The sequence below is a fragment of the Felis catus genome, chromosome D3, assembly GCF_018350175.1.
Source record: "Felis catus isolate Fca126 chromosome D3, F.catus_Fca126_mat1.0, whole genome shotgun sequence".
Taxonomy (NCBI): Eukaryota; Metazoa; Chordata; class Mammalia; order Carnivora; family Felidae; genus Felis; species Felis catus.
Genome location: NC_058379.1, coordinates 58,232,606 through 58,248,799, shown reverse-complemented (window position 1 = coordinate 58,248,799; position 16,194 = coordinate 58,232,606). Strand labels below are relative to the sequence as shown.

General features: G+C 37.4%; 1 protein-coding gene across 15 annotated transcripts in view; it reads right to left on the bottom strand.

The window, feature by feature from the left end:
- Positions 1-16,194, bottom strand: part of KIAA1328 (protein hinderin) — a 356,080-nt gene that overhangs the window by 63,073 nt on the left and 276,813 nt on the right. For 14 of the 15 annotated variants that reach the window (XM_045041344.1, XM_019815187.3, XM_006938856.5 and 11 more), the window contains one exon: positions 6,705-6,813. In XM_045041344.1, coding sequence (XP_044897279.1) covers positions 6,705-6,813 — 109 coding nt within the window. Of the gene's footprint in view, positions 1-2,709; positions 5,131-6,704; positions 6,814-16,194 lie in introns of those variants that run through there. The other variant, XM_045041343.1, reaches the window with a different exon arrangement.

Genomic DNA, 16,194 nt, shown 5'->3' with positions numbered 1-16,194 from the left:
CTACATTCTTGCCATTATGTACTTGTTATCAATTATCTTTTTGAAAATAGCCATCCTAACATTTGTGAGGTGATACCTCATTGTGGTTTCAGTTTGCATTTCCCCGATGATTAATGGCATTGAGCATCTTTTCATATACCTGTTGGCAATCTGTATGTCTTCTTTGACAAGTTCAACATCCATTCCTGACAAAAACTCTTAACAAAATAGAGAAGAAAATTTCCTCAGCACAATAAAGGCCATTTATGAAAAGCCACAGCTAACATCATAATCAATGGGGAAAAACTGAAGGTTTTTCTTTTCCTCTATGATCTGGTGTAAGGCAAGGGGGCTCACTCTTGCCACTTCTGTTCCACAAAGTACTAGAAGTGCAAGCAAGAGCAATGAGTCAAGAAAAAGAAAAGCCATCCAAGTAGTTAATGAAGAAGTAAAATTATCTCTGCAAATGGCATGATTCTATATGTAGACAACCCTACAGACGCTATAAACTATCAAAAAATCCTGTTAGAACTAACAAATTCAGTAAAGTTCTAGGATACAAAATCAATATACAAAAATCAGATGAATCTCTTTATATTAACAATGATCTAATAAGAAAGGAAATTAAGAAAAATTTGAATTTATAATAGCATCAAAAGGAATAAAATACTTGGGAATAAATTTAATCAAGGCAGAGAAAGATTTGTACACTGAAAACTATAAAACACTGATGAAAAGAACAGAAGAAGGCATAAACAAATAGAAACATAGCCCATCTTCATGGATTGAAAGAGTTAATATTGTTAAAATGTCTATACTACCCAAAGTAATGTATAGACTCAGCAATCCCTATGAATATTCCAATGGCATTTTTCACAGAAATAGAAAAAACCATCTCAAAACTCATATGGAAACACAAAAGACTGTAAGTAGCTAAAATCTTGAGAAAAAAAAAGTTGGAGGCATCATATTTCTGGCTTTCAAATTATATTACAAAGCTATAGTAATCAAATCAGTATGCTACTGGCATGAAAACAGATAGACAAAGCAATGGAACATAATTAAAACCCTGAAATAAACCAAAGCATAAGTAGTCAATGAATTTTCAACAAGGATGCCAAGAACATACAAGTAGGAAAGGGTAGTGTCTTCAATAAATGGGGCTGTGAAAACTGGATATTCACATGCAGAAGAATGAACTCTTATCTTGGACTCTTATCTTTCATGGTATAAAATAAAAAAACTCAAAATGGATTAAAGTCTTAAATGTACCATCTGGAATTGTAAAGTTCTGAGAAGAAAACAGGAAAAAAAGCTCTTTGACATTGGCCTTTGAAATGATATTTTGGATCCGATACCAAAAGCTCAGCAACAAAGGCAGAAGTAAACAAATGGGACTGCATCAAAGTATATAGGAAACAATCACAAACTGAAAGAAAATATTTGCAAACTATATATCTGAGAAGAGGTTATTATCCAAAAAAATATAAGGAACTCCTACAATTCAATAGCAAAAACAAAATCAAACCAAAAAACAGTCTGAATAAAAAATGGGCAAAGGACCTGAATAGACATTCTTCTAAAGAAGACGTAGGAAAATACTGTCTTTAAGACAGAGACAAGTTTAAGTTCTAGATTGCAGGGTATTTGAACCCTTGCAGCCTGGGCTTAGTGTAATGAGGTCCCAGTTTTCCAGTATTGTCCTGGTTCCTCAGTCTCAACTTCAATGGGCAAAAAGTCTCCACAAGCTTCAAATCAGCTGTGCACAAATAGTTGTCTGTGAGCATGATTGTGTGCAAGCACACTATAGACAGCTTATCAAGCCGTAAACTCACAGCAAATTTTTCAGGACAATTAAGCATAGGGTTTGACAGCAAAGAACCGCAGTCATAAAAAAAAAGAACAAGTTTAGCTATTTTTGAGCTATTTTTTAAGAGCCCCCAAAGACGCTATTAAACCTTTGAAAATATGTACTCAAATATGTATTCCTACCCCCGCAACAAACAGTAAGCTCCACGAAACCACCCCTCTCCAACATATCTAAAACACAAACAAAACAAAATAAAAATGTTCAACTCTGTGTTGTGGTAAAAAACTAATTTCTTTGAAAAAAGCTGGAGTAGAGAGGTGAACACTACTTCCTAGAAATAGGCCAACTATAGCTCCAGCTCCCCAAATTCAGTAATTGGGCATAGTTTGGTGAGATCTGCTTTTCTCTCTTCACATCACATCTCTCTCTCTCTCTCTCTCTCTCTCTCTCTCTCTCTCTCTCTCACACACACACACACACACACACACACACACACACGAGGGCAACAGTATCAGCCTTAAGTCTTATGAATCAGGACACAACAGAAAGAAGCCTTTTGATTATGGAGCATAAGGCAAGCTAACACCTCCCACAGCTCCCCTAGGTGGGATATGTGTGACATTCCTCAGGCACTCTTGGTGGCCCAAGACCAAAGGAAAGGGAGAAAACAATGGTTAACTGATAGAGATCACAGTCATGCAGGACACAGGAGTCTCCATCAGTTTACAAACGTTTTAGTAAATTACAAGAAAAAGGCAATCTAATCAATAAATAGCGTAATCTCCAGAAATGTATAGACTCAGTTTCCTGGAGCCCCAAGTTAACAAAGGCAAGAAGGAAACGGCAGGTAAAATTAAATTTCCTTATAACTTGCAGCCCGTTGACAAATACTTGAGACAGGCAGAGTATAACATTTCTCCAGAAATTCCCTACTGTCTTCATGTTAATGCCTTACTAGAGGGAAAAACAACCCTAGCCTGACAATAGCTAGGCCTCCAGTATTTTAGGAGTCTTCTTTAGCATATGAAAGTGCTTCTGGAAAACTCCCTTTTGCCTTGACCTCCCCCAACTCCATAGTATATAATCAGTCCCTCCTTACCAGCCCAGTGCAGCTCTTTCTGCCCAAGGGTCCTATCCCCATGCTTTAATAAAATCACCTTTTTGCAACAAAGACATTTCAAGAATTTTTTCTTGGCTCTGGACCCCCACCAACACTCCCCAAATCGCATCACTTTTACTTTTTACACCAGGGACTGAGAATGTAATCCTGGTATACGCCTCTGTTTATCAGTTTGGAACAATTACCAATGAGAGTTGTCATATGACTGAGAGAGAGAAACTTCGCTGGCATTTTAAAAAGCAACAAGATTTCTGTTTCACTGAACAATCCCACAAGATACTGTCTTCATTTTAATATAAAGTATATTAGATCTCCATACCTAGATAGAAAAATATACCCACATATAAAGAATATCCAGCTGTTAATATGCTTTTTCTCACTAAATTTGAAATAAAAAATTTGAAGATCCAAAGCTACATTAATGCAAATATCTGTCTGTTGCAAGTATACTTTTTGATTAAATTGGCATACATCAAGTACAATTAGAAAGGTTATTTATAACGAAGAAATACATAATTCTGCATCTTAATGGGGATGACAATTACAGCTGATGGTTGCTAATTAACATGACTTCTTTTGCTTTGGGTGTCAGATATTTCCTGAATGATCTTTCTTGGTGGCAATGGGCATACTTAATTCTGGAAGGCACAAAAGGGTTAATTATCAGTAACAGTTGTGCTCATAACAGATTGGTTGGTAACCTGACCAGCTCTGGTTTCACCTTGGAGACCAGAGGATCAAGTGGAATCTGTAAACTCTGACTCTGGGTCATGGCAGGAGAAGTATTTGTTGAACTCTCTGATCATAGGTGCACCCCCCACCAGGTGTTCAGAACGACAGGGAGGAAAGCCCTCTAGTCCTCTCTCCAGGGGAAGTGGGTTTGTGAGGTGTTACCTGTGCCAGTGAGGCAGAAATGCATGGCACTGTTTGGTGCCACAGCACCACGCTCTTGTGCCAAGATGACTGCCGCGCTCACTCTCTCGGACAGCTCAGGGGTGTGTGACCAATGCTGAAGGCCAGACAAAGAAGCACCGCAGCCCTCAGCACAGAAAACTATAAAGCCTCCTTTGCTTGTGCTGTAAATTACGTATTTATTTTGTTAGCATGAGATAGATGAATATTTCTACATATAAAGGTGCCCAGCTAAAATCAGGATAAGCGATATTAATGTCCTATGGTCAGTATTATTGAACCTTGAAAGCAATAAACTTTATGAGTCAATAAATATTACATTTGCAACATAGTTAACATTCCTTTACTGTCTCTAGCACTTATTACACATTGTAACCGCAAGTCTACAATACATTATTCATATTTGGGGTGTCACCAAGTGATGGATTGCTGCAGGAGAGGCTGTCCTTTAAATAAATCAACAAATAAAAATGCAAATGTTAACATTTTCAGCCACAACTTTTTCCATCTTGAATGGGGAATGAAAATTTCACATTATATTGACAGGCAGCAGAAAGAACAATTAACAGCCCACATTGTGAATGAGAAAGATGACTTTGCACGCCTGGTTTTATCACCTGCACATGGAACCATGTGGGACTCTTCTAGGTGTTAGTGCTTATCGGAGAATAAACAAGAACCTTTTCCCACCAGCATCTGTCCCACCCTCATCCTCTTTTGCAAGTTTTGAAAATTCCCAGAATTAAGGGGGGGACAGGCTTTTGCTCTTGTTCTCAGTACCTTCAAAGGTTTGTTAGGATGAAGAACTGAGTTTTGTCTTTGTTAAGAGTTTGTGTGTAACTGAAAAGTAGTCTATAAAAAATTCCTTTTCTACACTTTGAAATAAAAATAATTCAAATAATCCTGATTCTGAAGTCTGGAAAGCAACCACTGTGCCTTCCTGGTAACTGATTTTCATAGTACTGGATCTTTTTTTTCAACTCTGCTCTTTGTATAATAGACCTATGATATGCCATCATGCACTTCTAAGGATGAAGTCCAGTGTGTTGCACATCGTTTTTATGTAGCCAAGTACTCATTATTTAAGAAACCTTTGAGAAACTATATTCAGCTGATTTGCAGTATTAAGAACTAACAGAGAATCCTTTTTTTTCGGTGCGTAAATATGAGTCTTCACAGCAAATTTAACCTGGGCTTGTAAAATTGTACAAAGTTGATATGGTCCATTCAGAAAACGTGTGCTGAGAATGTTCTACAAAATTCTTACTGGGGAAATATTTTATTCTTCCTTTTCATGCTTCTCTCTAAACTGAAATGCAATCATCAAAAACACATTAAAGTAGCATTAAGGATCTCACTTTAATCTTCAATAGGAAAATTCACTAAGATTGAAAATCCAGACCATTTCTTTTTTTATTTTTATTTCTGAGAGAGAGCATGCATGCACAAGCAGGGGAGGGGCAGAGGGAGAAAGGGAGACAGAGGATCCAAAGTGGTGTCCGTGCGGACAGCAGAGAGCCCGACGGGTGGCTCGAACCCACAAACTGAGAGGTCGTGACCTGAGCTGTGAGATCATGACCTGAGCCGAAGTATGACACTTAACCAACTGAGCCACCCAGGTGCCCCAGAAAATCTGGATCATTTCTCCTCTTTACCTGTACCTCCTCCAGAGGAAGCCCTCAAGGCAACTGAGATGGACCTTTGAGTACAAGCATTCAGCCACACTGCTAAGTGGTCCAAGGAGGGAGCCCTCGCAACATTTCAGAACGACAGCTCCCTGTGGGTACTTGGAAAATGCTAATAATGGCAGCATTAAAAATAAAAGAAAGGAGTAATGGACAAAGAATGTGGTAAACTGGTTAAATTTTCTTTCAATTGAGGGTCACCTTCAAAATAAGGAGGCTGTCATTGTCAACAATTACAATATTTAAGATGATGGACTTGGGAGTCTGAAATGCAACTTCTACATCTTATTGGCTGGGTGACCTTAGACAAGTCAGTCAATCTCTTAGTTTCCTAATTTTAGAAATGAGGATGATAGCAGTACCTCTTTATAAAGCAGTGATGAAGATTAAATGAGATAATTCATAAAAAGTGCTGGGTACATAATAGATGCTAATAGATGGCAACCATTATTACTGTCTTCTACATTAGAGTTATTTCCCCAAAGGCCTTTATAATTAAAATGGAGTCTTAAAATCTATATTCATCTGATAAGATGTTGAGAATTTAAGGCTCAAACAATAGTATTACCAAGAAACCCTAAACTATGCCTTTTTGGTGTTGATCTTTATATATTCAGCTTTAAATGAATAATATGGCAGTCGGCTTACTGGATGTAAGAAATTTTAATACCCTATTTCTTTCCTGACTCCAGAAAAGGCTGATCAAACTACTAACTCTTCAGATGTTTCTAGTATCAGTAAATGTTGACAGACCCTTTAAAACTGTAATACAAAACCCACCATAATTTTCAGTATCAATTAATTCAATTAGTTAAACTTACAGTCAAAGTATATAACCATTCTGTGATAAGTTGGGAAAGACCTACTGCTAAGCACATTTTCTGATGAATGATAGGATTAGCTTTGCATTTCTTTGGAAATCCTTGCCAATAACCAGTTTCAATCAAGGCAGGGCATGTATAAAGGAAAGGGCTCCATGAGTTCAACCTGGCCAAATCCAGATGCTTCCACATAAGGCCTTTCTTCTGAGTAACGGTTATTAAGAATTGTCAAGACTTTCCACTCCGTATTAAGTAGCTCCTCCCAAATGCTCTTACCTAAAGAATATTAAACCCCCTCTCTCAGCTCCTCCCCTGTTTGCACTCTCTCTCTCAAAAAAAAAAAAAAAAAAAACATTAAAAGAAAATAAACCACTTACCGGGAAGTGTCATGCTGCAGTGATGATGTGGTTGTGATTACAAGCTCCTTTTGGCTTCCTGTTGTCATAGGAGATGTGGACGCATCTTTTCTAATTCCTGCCAATGTCCCTGTATGAACAATAAAGGAATTAATTGGGCTTTCACTAAAAGGAAATGGAAAAATCCATTCTGAGTAATATATTAAACATTACAAAAATCCCCAAGCTTGAAAAGTAAGCTATTTCTTTTCTCTGAAATGAAACAATGGCAGATGGAAAAACTCAGTGGGTTGTTTTGATTTTGTAAACATCAGAGATCCACAGTATCTTGTTTAAAAAAAGTACATCTGTGCAGTAACAGACTGGCTAGTGGTTTTGTTTTTAAACCTGATGGCCTGTCATCTTCCTGCTGATTTGAGTTTACTGTGAAAGTGCCCAAGAAGGTAGATTGCTTTATTTTGTTCCCTTTCCCTATCCTAAGAAGAGATCTTTCTTCTCTTTGAGCCCAGGACTTTGTACCACCTAGGCCCCTAAGTTAAACCCAAAACATTCAAGGTAGGCATAAATCTTAAATATTTCTTTCAAAGAACTAGACACTGGGCTAAAACAAATGCCTGCTTGGAAGAGATGCTTACGTAACCATTCTAGGGCTGATCTGGTCTCTGTTCCTTTCTAATAAACAATGTTGAGTTGATAATTAGTTTTCTCCTCTGGAGTGCTCAATGAGATGGCATGGACAGAAAGGTTTTTCGTTTCTGTTTGTTTTCTAATTATTATTATTTCTAATGATATTATTTCTAATAATAATTTTCTTCTTCTCCTTTTCCTTCGAAGACTGTTAGAATCTCATTCACAGTTTTTCTTCTGGTTCCTGGGTAACAATTGTGTAGGCTGCTTAAAGAACTTATATGGGAAGATGTACTTTTTCTTTAAGGGAAGCGTAACTATTCAAGTAAGACCAAGATAGCTTTGATGTGTAGGGAATACCAGACCCTCAAATGCCAAGAGTACAGTATGATAATTCTGGGAATGGCACCGTTCAGGTGTGACCAGAGAAAATCAGGTCTAGAGAAAGCAAGAGTCTTCTATCTACAGAGATTAGCATCAAAACAATCACCGTGATCCTTGGTATTCAAAAGCTATACTCAATACTAACTGTTCTTTATTATGTACTGAGGTGAAGGATGAGCCACCTAAATGCACAATTCAGTCCTCTTTGTATACACAAGTTTGTGGGACCCTCAACCCAAACCAATACATTTTCATACTAGACATAAACTCCACCATTACGTATAGTGCATTCAGTCAGTAAATATTTAGCAAGTACCTAATCATGGGCAAGGGCTATTGCCAGGATTAAGCTCAGACTTAGTTTAGGGCAGGGGAAGGAAGGTGTGAGAGCAGGAACACGAGATACTCTAAACAATCTGGTAATCATAAATAACCCAAAGCAGTATAAGGTAATAACAGCTAACAGACACAACAATATGCTTAGTGTGTGCCTGGTACTTCTCTAGGCCTTTGCCATATATCATTTATCTTTTTTAAAAACAGCCTTATGGGGTGGCTCGGTGGCTCAGTTGAGCATCCGATTCTTGGTTTCAGCACCGGTCATGATCTCACGGTTCGTGGGTTTGAGCTCTGCATTGGACTCTGCACCCACAGCACAGAACCTGCTTGTGATTCTCTCTCTCTCCCTCCCTCTCTGTCCCTCCCCTGCTCATGCTCCAGCATGCACGCATAAATAAACAAATACACTTAAAACAAGCTTCATTATAATTTGAATGCCATAAAACTTAACCATCTTAAGCATACAGTTTGAGAAAGAGTAGATTTCTATAGCTTATGAAAGCATGGCCACAACCCAGTTTTAAAAATATTTGTCATGAGATTCACTTGTTTCTTTTTACAATCCAGGGTTAGAATATTTTCTCACAGGGGGCCTGGGTGGCTCAGTCGGTTGACAGGCGACTCTTGATTTCAGCTCAGGTTCTGAAATCACAGTTTGTGAGTTCAAGACCCACATCAGGCTCTTTGCTGACAGCACAGAGACTGCTTCAGATCCTCTGTTGCCCCTCTCTGCTCCTCCCCTGTTTGTGCTCTCTCTCTCTCAAAAAAATAAATAAACTTTAAAAAAAATGAACTTCTAACACATATTTTATAAAACTGAGTATTTCGTCACCCCTATAAGTTCCCTTACGTGCATTTGTGGCCAGTCCCTTCTCCCTGTCTGTTCTGTTTGTATCCACACTCTAGCTCTCTCTCTCTCTAGTTTTGCCATTTCTACAAATTAGTTATATTGATCCTCATAAAAACCCTTTGCAATAGATACTCAGTTTTATATCTCATTTACAGATAGGCAAAATAAGCCATAGGGGACTTATGTGACCTGCCCAAGGCCACAAAGCTACTAAGTGAAGGAGCCAATATTCATGTCCAGATAATCTGATCCCAGAGTTTTTCACCATTAAGCTCTTCCACCATAATAAACAGAAAAGTCTGAGGAATTAAGAAGTGGAAGAGATCACATATCGCTATAGGATTTAAAAAGATTTAATGCAGGCGGTGGTATTGTGATAGGAAGGAATGAGGAGCATGGAATCAGCAAAAGCATTAAATTAGAAACCTCAAGGCTAAATATTTAATGTATTCAGGAAGTATTTATTGAGCATCACTACGTCCTTGTACCTTGCTAATCACTTTAAATCACTTTACATGCATTATCTCACTATTCCTTACAACAGTCCTTAAATTATATTATTGCCCTCATTTTCTAGGTAAGGAAGGTCAAGCCCCAGGTCCAGTATCACACAGCTAGTAAGAACAAGGCTGGGTTTTGATTTTGTATGGCAAACTGATCTTAAACATTGTGCTAGGTGGCTCAAAAGTAAAACACAGCAGCAACAAACACAATTAAAAAAAAAAACAACAACAACCTGGTCTTTGGAGAGATTACTTTCGTGGCAGAACCTGGAATAGGTGGCACAGAGAGAAGGGAGGGAGGTAAAGCAGCTCACAACTCCTACAACTGTCTGGACAGAGTCCTGGGTGAGGTGAGGGGAGATTAATGGGCAAACATGGATACGACCAACAGAAAGGGATTTGTGGGTGAGGTGAGAGGGAAGAAGAAATGCTCAGCAGTGAAAGAACATCATTATCTCTGTAATCACTACTATAGAAGACCTGAACATTATTTATTCTGTTTTGATATTTCTATCAAAAATTTAGTGGAGACAGGTGACATTTGATGGGGACAATTTAAAGAAGGAATTGTAACAGAGGGTCCAGGGACTTGCACGGCATCCATGGATACACTTTGGATTGTGAGTAACTTGTTCTGCAAGATGAGCAAACATTTCTAATAAATTTTCACTTGATAAATGAGCGATGTCTTGCAATACAAGTAGTATGTGATGCCCAATGTCACATGATCACAACTGAGCCAATGGTTCTTTTCTCTCTCTCGCTTCAGGATTGTGGGTGATCATCTGCTATGCTCAGATACTCAGTCTCAAGCAGTGGTGTTTGGCAAAAATCAGTGATTTTTCAGAATGTGGGAAGGTGCCCACAGCTGGCACTAGTGTATTTTTTTGTCACTTCAAAGCCCCTATGGACAGTCCTTTGCTTTTCCATACAAGAGGAAGCTTAGGAATGTTTTGCCTCATTCTAGGTCAGGCTGCCTGCAGATATAGACCTTTTCCTCTGCTGCCTTATTGCCAGTAACATTAAACATAGTATCTGACAAGAGTTTATTAATACTGTACTATAGTCAACATCCATTAGTGATAATGAAAGTCATTCTACATAATAACCCTCCTCTCTCTTGTCTCCTTCACACCAGCCATGAAGGTTTTCAAAGGTAAGTGCAGGTTAATTTGTTTATTTTTCTTTATATTTTGTATTTTCTTTATTATTTTATATTATATTACAATATTGTAATCATTTTTATATGAATATTTTTGGGTTGTGGAGCGAATCATCAGAGTTTCCATTATTTCTTATGGGGAAATTCACTTTGATATACGAATGCTTTGGATTACAAAGCATGTTCCTGGAATGAATTATGCTTGGAAGCCAAGGTTTTACTGTACTTCATGAATGTGAGTCTCCGTCATAGCTGCAGGCACAATAATGTGTATATATGTGCTCATTCATTTTTCTAAGGAAAAGAGCCATAGTCTTCATCAAATTCTAAAAGGATATGAGACTGCTAATAGTTAAGAACGATTGCTCTAAGACATAGGACAAGCTTATTCCTTTTTCTTGATACTCTAAATTCTATTCCTTACTAAGTTTCTGGGAAGCTAAATATCAGCTTTTAATTATGTTCATTTCTTCTATACAATTTTATTTAATATTAAGCATATCAACAATTACATATAGTTATGCATATTCATAGAATTACACATCTCTAAATTTATACACACACACAAAGACAATACGCATTTAAAAAATAAAAGTGCTGTTAAGAATATTATCCATTAGGCTGATAAGTTTCATAAATATGTTTGAATATGTAAATAAACACATACATATATTTTTGCACACACAGAACTGAACATAATGGAGCATATCTTATTTACATCTAGGGGGGTCTATGTCCATCCATCAGTCAATATCTCATGGTAAAATAACTTCTTAGAGTTCAACTTTGAGGAAAACGCTGTTTCTGGGCCCTTTGTTTTATTTTGCATTTTAAAAGTCCCTGAGTTATAGCATATATTCAGTTTCGTTTAAAGAATAAATGATAGGGGCACTTGCATGGCTCAGTTGGCTAAGCACCCAACTCTTGGTTTCAGGTCAGGTCATAATCTCATGGTTTGTGAGATCAAGCCCCACGCTGGGCTCTACACTGACAGCATGGAGCCTGCTTGGAATTCTCTCTCTTTCCCTCTATCTCTGTCCCTCCCCCGCTTGCATGGGTGCGTGCTCTCTCTTTCAAGATAAACTTAAAAAGAAAGACAGAATAAATGATAAAGAAAATACCAAAACAAACCCTTTGCAGATTAAGAAATAAAGTGGCAGCACTGCCACCTAGAAGCATCACTAACGTCCATCCCTGATTACAACCTCTTCTCACTTCCAGGAGCCAGCTACTATTGTCATAATTATTCCCTTTCTATTCTTTACAGTTTTACCACTATGGCTGCATTTCAAAAATGTGACTTAATTTTGCTGCTTTTGAACTTGATAAAAATAGAAATATACTAATATCTACTCTTTTGAAGACTTCTTTTGCTCAATATTAAGTCCATGAGATTTACCCATGTTAATGATTTATGTAGCTGCAGTTTGTTTTCTTTGCTATATAGTATTCCACTCTATGCATTATGACTTTTTATTCATTCTATTGATGGACATTTAGAGTATTTCTGGTTTGGGACTATTATGGAGAATGCTTGCTGTGGCAGAGGCTGCTAGTTACTCACCAAAATTCCCTTCTTCCTGGGCACCAGGTAGATTATATTTCCTTTAAAAAAATTTTTTTTTAATCTTTATTTTGAGAGAGAGACAGAATGTGAGCAGGGGAGGAGCTGAGGGGAGGGAGACACAGAATCAGAAGCAGGTTCCAGGCCCTGAGCTGTCAGCACAGAGCCCGACACGGAGCTCGAACTCATGAACCGTGAGATCATGACCTGAGCTGAAGTACGACGCTTAACCTACTAAGCCACCCAGGCGCCCCCGTAGATTATATTTCCTTTCCCCTTATAATTATGTGTGGTTGAGTGGAAAACCAGTGGATGTGTTCTGTGCCATTTTAGGCCTGTCCTATAAAAACCTTCCACATGTACTCTTCATACCCTTCCTCTTCCTTGCTGACGTGGTATGGCAAGGCCAACAGTTTCCTGGAAGGGGCCACAGAGTAAATATACCAGGCTTTGTGGGCCATTGAGCTCCTGTTGCAAATATTCAGTTCTGTTGCTGTAGTATGAAAGCATCCACAGACAATATGTAAAAATGGAAATCGTATTCTAATAGAACTTTATTTATGAACACAAGCAGCAGGGCAGAGGTGGCCATGAACAAAGTCCGCTAACCAGTGTTACTATAAAACTCAAGGTGATCTTGGAAGAAACTTCTTGTTCCTTAAGCCATTGATATTTTTTCTATTGGTTACCACAGTATAGACTACCCAACTAAATACAGCTGCTATGAACATATATATTTGCTATAAATACATTTCTTTCAGAAAACAGAGAAGAGAAAACAATATTTTCTCATTTACTTTTTTAAAAAATTGTCGTAAAATAACACATTTATCATTTTAACCATTTTAGGGTGTACAGTATTAGGCATTAGGTATAGTCACAATGTTGGGTAACCATCACACTATCTAGTTCCAGGACTTTTTCATCACTTCAAACAAAAAACCTGTAACAATTAAGCAGTCATTTTCCATTTTCCCATCTCCTAAGGCCCTGGTGACCACTAACCTGCTTTGTCCCTTCTGGATAGTTCATATAAATAGAATCATACAACATATAGCCTTTTGCGTCTGGCTTCTTTCACTTAGCATAATGTTTTCAAGTTCATTCATCTTAAGCACATATCAGAACTTCATTCCTTCTTATGGTTAAATTATATCCCATTGTACAGATATGCTGCTTTTTGTTTATCCATTCATCTGTTGATGGGCTTTTGGGTATCCCTGCCTTTTGGTTACCGTAAATAAAGCTGCTATGAACATTTGTGTACAAAATTTTGTTCAAACACCTGTTGTCAGGCACCTGGGTGGCTTAGTCGGTTAAGCGTCCGGCTTCAGCTCAGGTCATGATCTCGTGGTTCATGAGTTGGAGCCCCGCATTGGGCTGTGCAATGACAGTCTGAACCTGGAGCCTGCTTCAGATTCTGTGTCTCCCTCTCTCTCTGCCCCTTCCCCACTCTCACTCTGTCTCCCTCTCTCTCAAAAATGAATAGACATTTAAAACATTAAAAATAAATAAAAGACAATTAAAAAAAATAAACACCTGTTGTCGATTATTTTTCTGAGTACAACTGACGGGTCATATGATAATTCTATGTTTAACTTATTCAGGAATTACCAAACCATTCTCCATAGTGGTTCTATTATTTTAAATGAGGGTTCTGATTTCTTCACATCCTCTCCACCTTGTTATTTTCCATTTTTTTAATTATAATAATCTTAGTGGGTGTGAAGCAGTGTCTCATTGTGGTTTTGATTTGGATTTCCTAATAATTAGTGATGTTGTACATCTTTTCATGTGCCTACTAGCTATTTGAACATCTTCTTTAGAGAAATATTTATTCAAACCCTTTGCCCAGTTTTTAATTTAGTTGTTTGTTATTGCATTATAAAAGTTCTTTACATACCCTGGATACCAGACACATAGGATATAGGACTTGCAAATTTTTATCCCATTTTGTGGGGGTGTCTTTACATTCTATAGAAAGTGTTCTTTGACACAATTTTTAAAATAATTTTCATAAAGTCCAATGTATTTTTTCTTTGGTTGCTTGTGCTTTTGGTGCCATATCTAAGAAACCACCGTCTAATCTATGAAAAATGAAGACCTGCACCGATGTTTTCACCTAAGAGTTTTATAGTTTTCATTCTTATTTTTAGCTCTTTGATTAATTTTGAGTTAATTTTTGTGTATGGCCTGAGGTATATAAATGAAGAGTCCAGCTTCACTTTTTTGCATGTGAATATCCAATTAGTTGTCCCAGCACTATTTGTTGAAAAGACTATTCATTTGTTGAATTGTCTTGGCAACCCCTGTTGAAAATCAATTGGCCAGAAATGTATGGGTTTACTTCTGGATTCTCAAGTCTATTCCATTGATCTGTGTGTGTGTGTGTGTGTGTGTGTGTACACACACACACACACACATATCCTCATGCCAGGTATAGGTATAATTTCAATATAGTTTTGATTACTATAGCTTTGTAGTAAATTTCAAAATTAGGAAGTATGAGTACTTCAACTTTGCTCCTCTTTTTCAAGATTGTGTTGACTATCTGGGGACTCTTGAAATTCTGTATGAATTTTGGAATTGATTTTTCCATTTCTGCAAAAAATGATATTGGGAGTTTGACAGGGATTGCATTCAATCTGTGGATCACTTTGGGGAATATTGACATCTCAACAGTATTAAATACTCAAATCCATGAACACAAAATGTCTTTCCATTTAGGTCTTCTTTAATTTGTTTCAGCAATGTTCTGTACTGTTCAGTGTACAAGTCTTATACTCTTGGTTAAATTTGTTGCTAGGTATTTTATTGTTTTGATGCTAATATAAACGGAATTGTTTTTTTTTTTAATTTCAGTAGTTCATTACTAGTGTGTAGAAATGTAAGTGATTTTTGAGCATTGAATTTTAGACTGCCACTTTGGTGAATTCATTTATTAGCTCTAAGAGTTTTTTGTGCATCCTCTAGGATTTTCTATATGTAAAATAATCTCATTTGCTAAAAGTTTAACTTTTTCCTTTCCAATTTGGATATGTTTTATTTCTTTTCTTTTTTAAAAAATGTTTATTTATTTTGAAGAGAGAGCATGAGAGAGAGTGCAGAGGAGGGACAGAAAGAGAGGGCAATAGAGGATCTGATCCATTCCAGGCTCTGCGCTGACAGCAGAGAGACTGATGTGGGGCTTGAACTCACAGATTATGAGATAATGACCTGAGCTGAAGACAAGAGCCAGACGCTTAACTGACTGAGTCACCCAGGCATTCCTATTTCTTTTTCTGGTCTAACTGCTCTGGCTAGAACTTCCAGTACAAGGTTGAACAGAAGTGGCAAAAACAGGGATACTTGTCTTATTTCTGATCTTGGGGGTAAACTTTCAGTCTATTACAATTGAGTATGATATTAGCTGTGGGTTTTTCATATATGCCTTTTATCATGTTGAGGAAGTTCCCTTCTATTCTTACTTTGTTAATTGTTTTTATTATGAAAGAGTGTTGGATTTTGTCAAATGATTTTTCCATGTTGGTTTGATGTTTTTTTATTCCTTCATTCAATTTTGTTTGAATTAGCCTCCATGCCCAAGGTGGGGCTTGAACTCATGACACTCAGATTAAGAGTCACATGCTCTACCAACTGAGCCAGCCAGACACCCTTCCCCTTCACTCTATTCATATGATATATTGCACTGATTGGTTTTTGTATGTTCAACTACCTTTGCATTCCTGGGCTGAATCCCATTTGGTTAGGGTATGTAATTCTTTTAATATGCTGCTGCATTCAGTTTTGCTACTCTTTGATTGAGGATATTTTTATCTGTTTTCATGAGCGATATTGGCATGTAGTTTTCTTGTGATGTCTTTCTCTGGCTTTGGCATCAGAATAATGCTGGCCTCTTGAAATGAGTGAAGTAGTGTTCCTTCTCTTTTATTTATTTATTTTTTTAAGAAGAGTTACAAAAGGATTTGTGCTAATTCTTTAAATAATTTGATAGAACTCAGCAGTGAAGTCATCTGATCCTGGGCTTGTCCTTTTTGGGAGGTTTTTGATTGCTGATTTAATCACTTTACTTGTTATGGGTC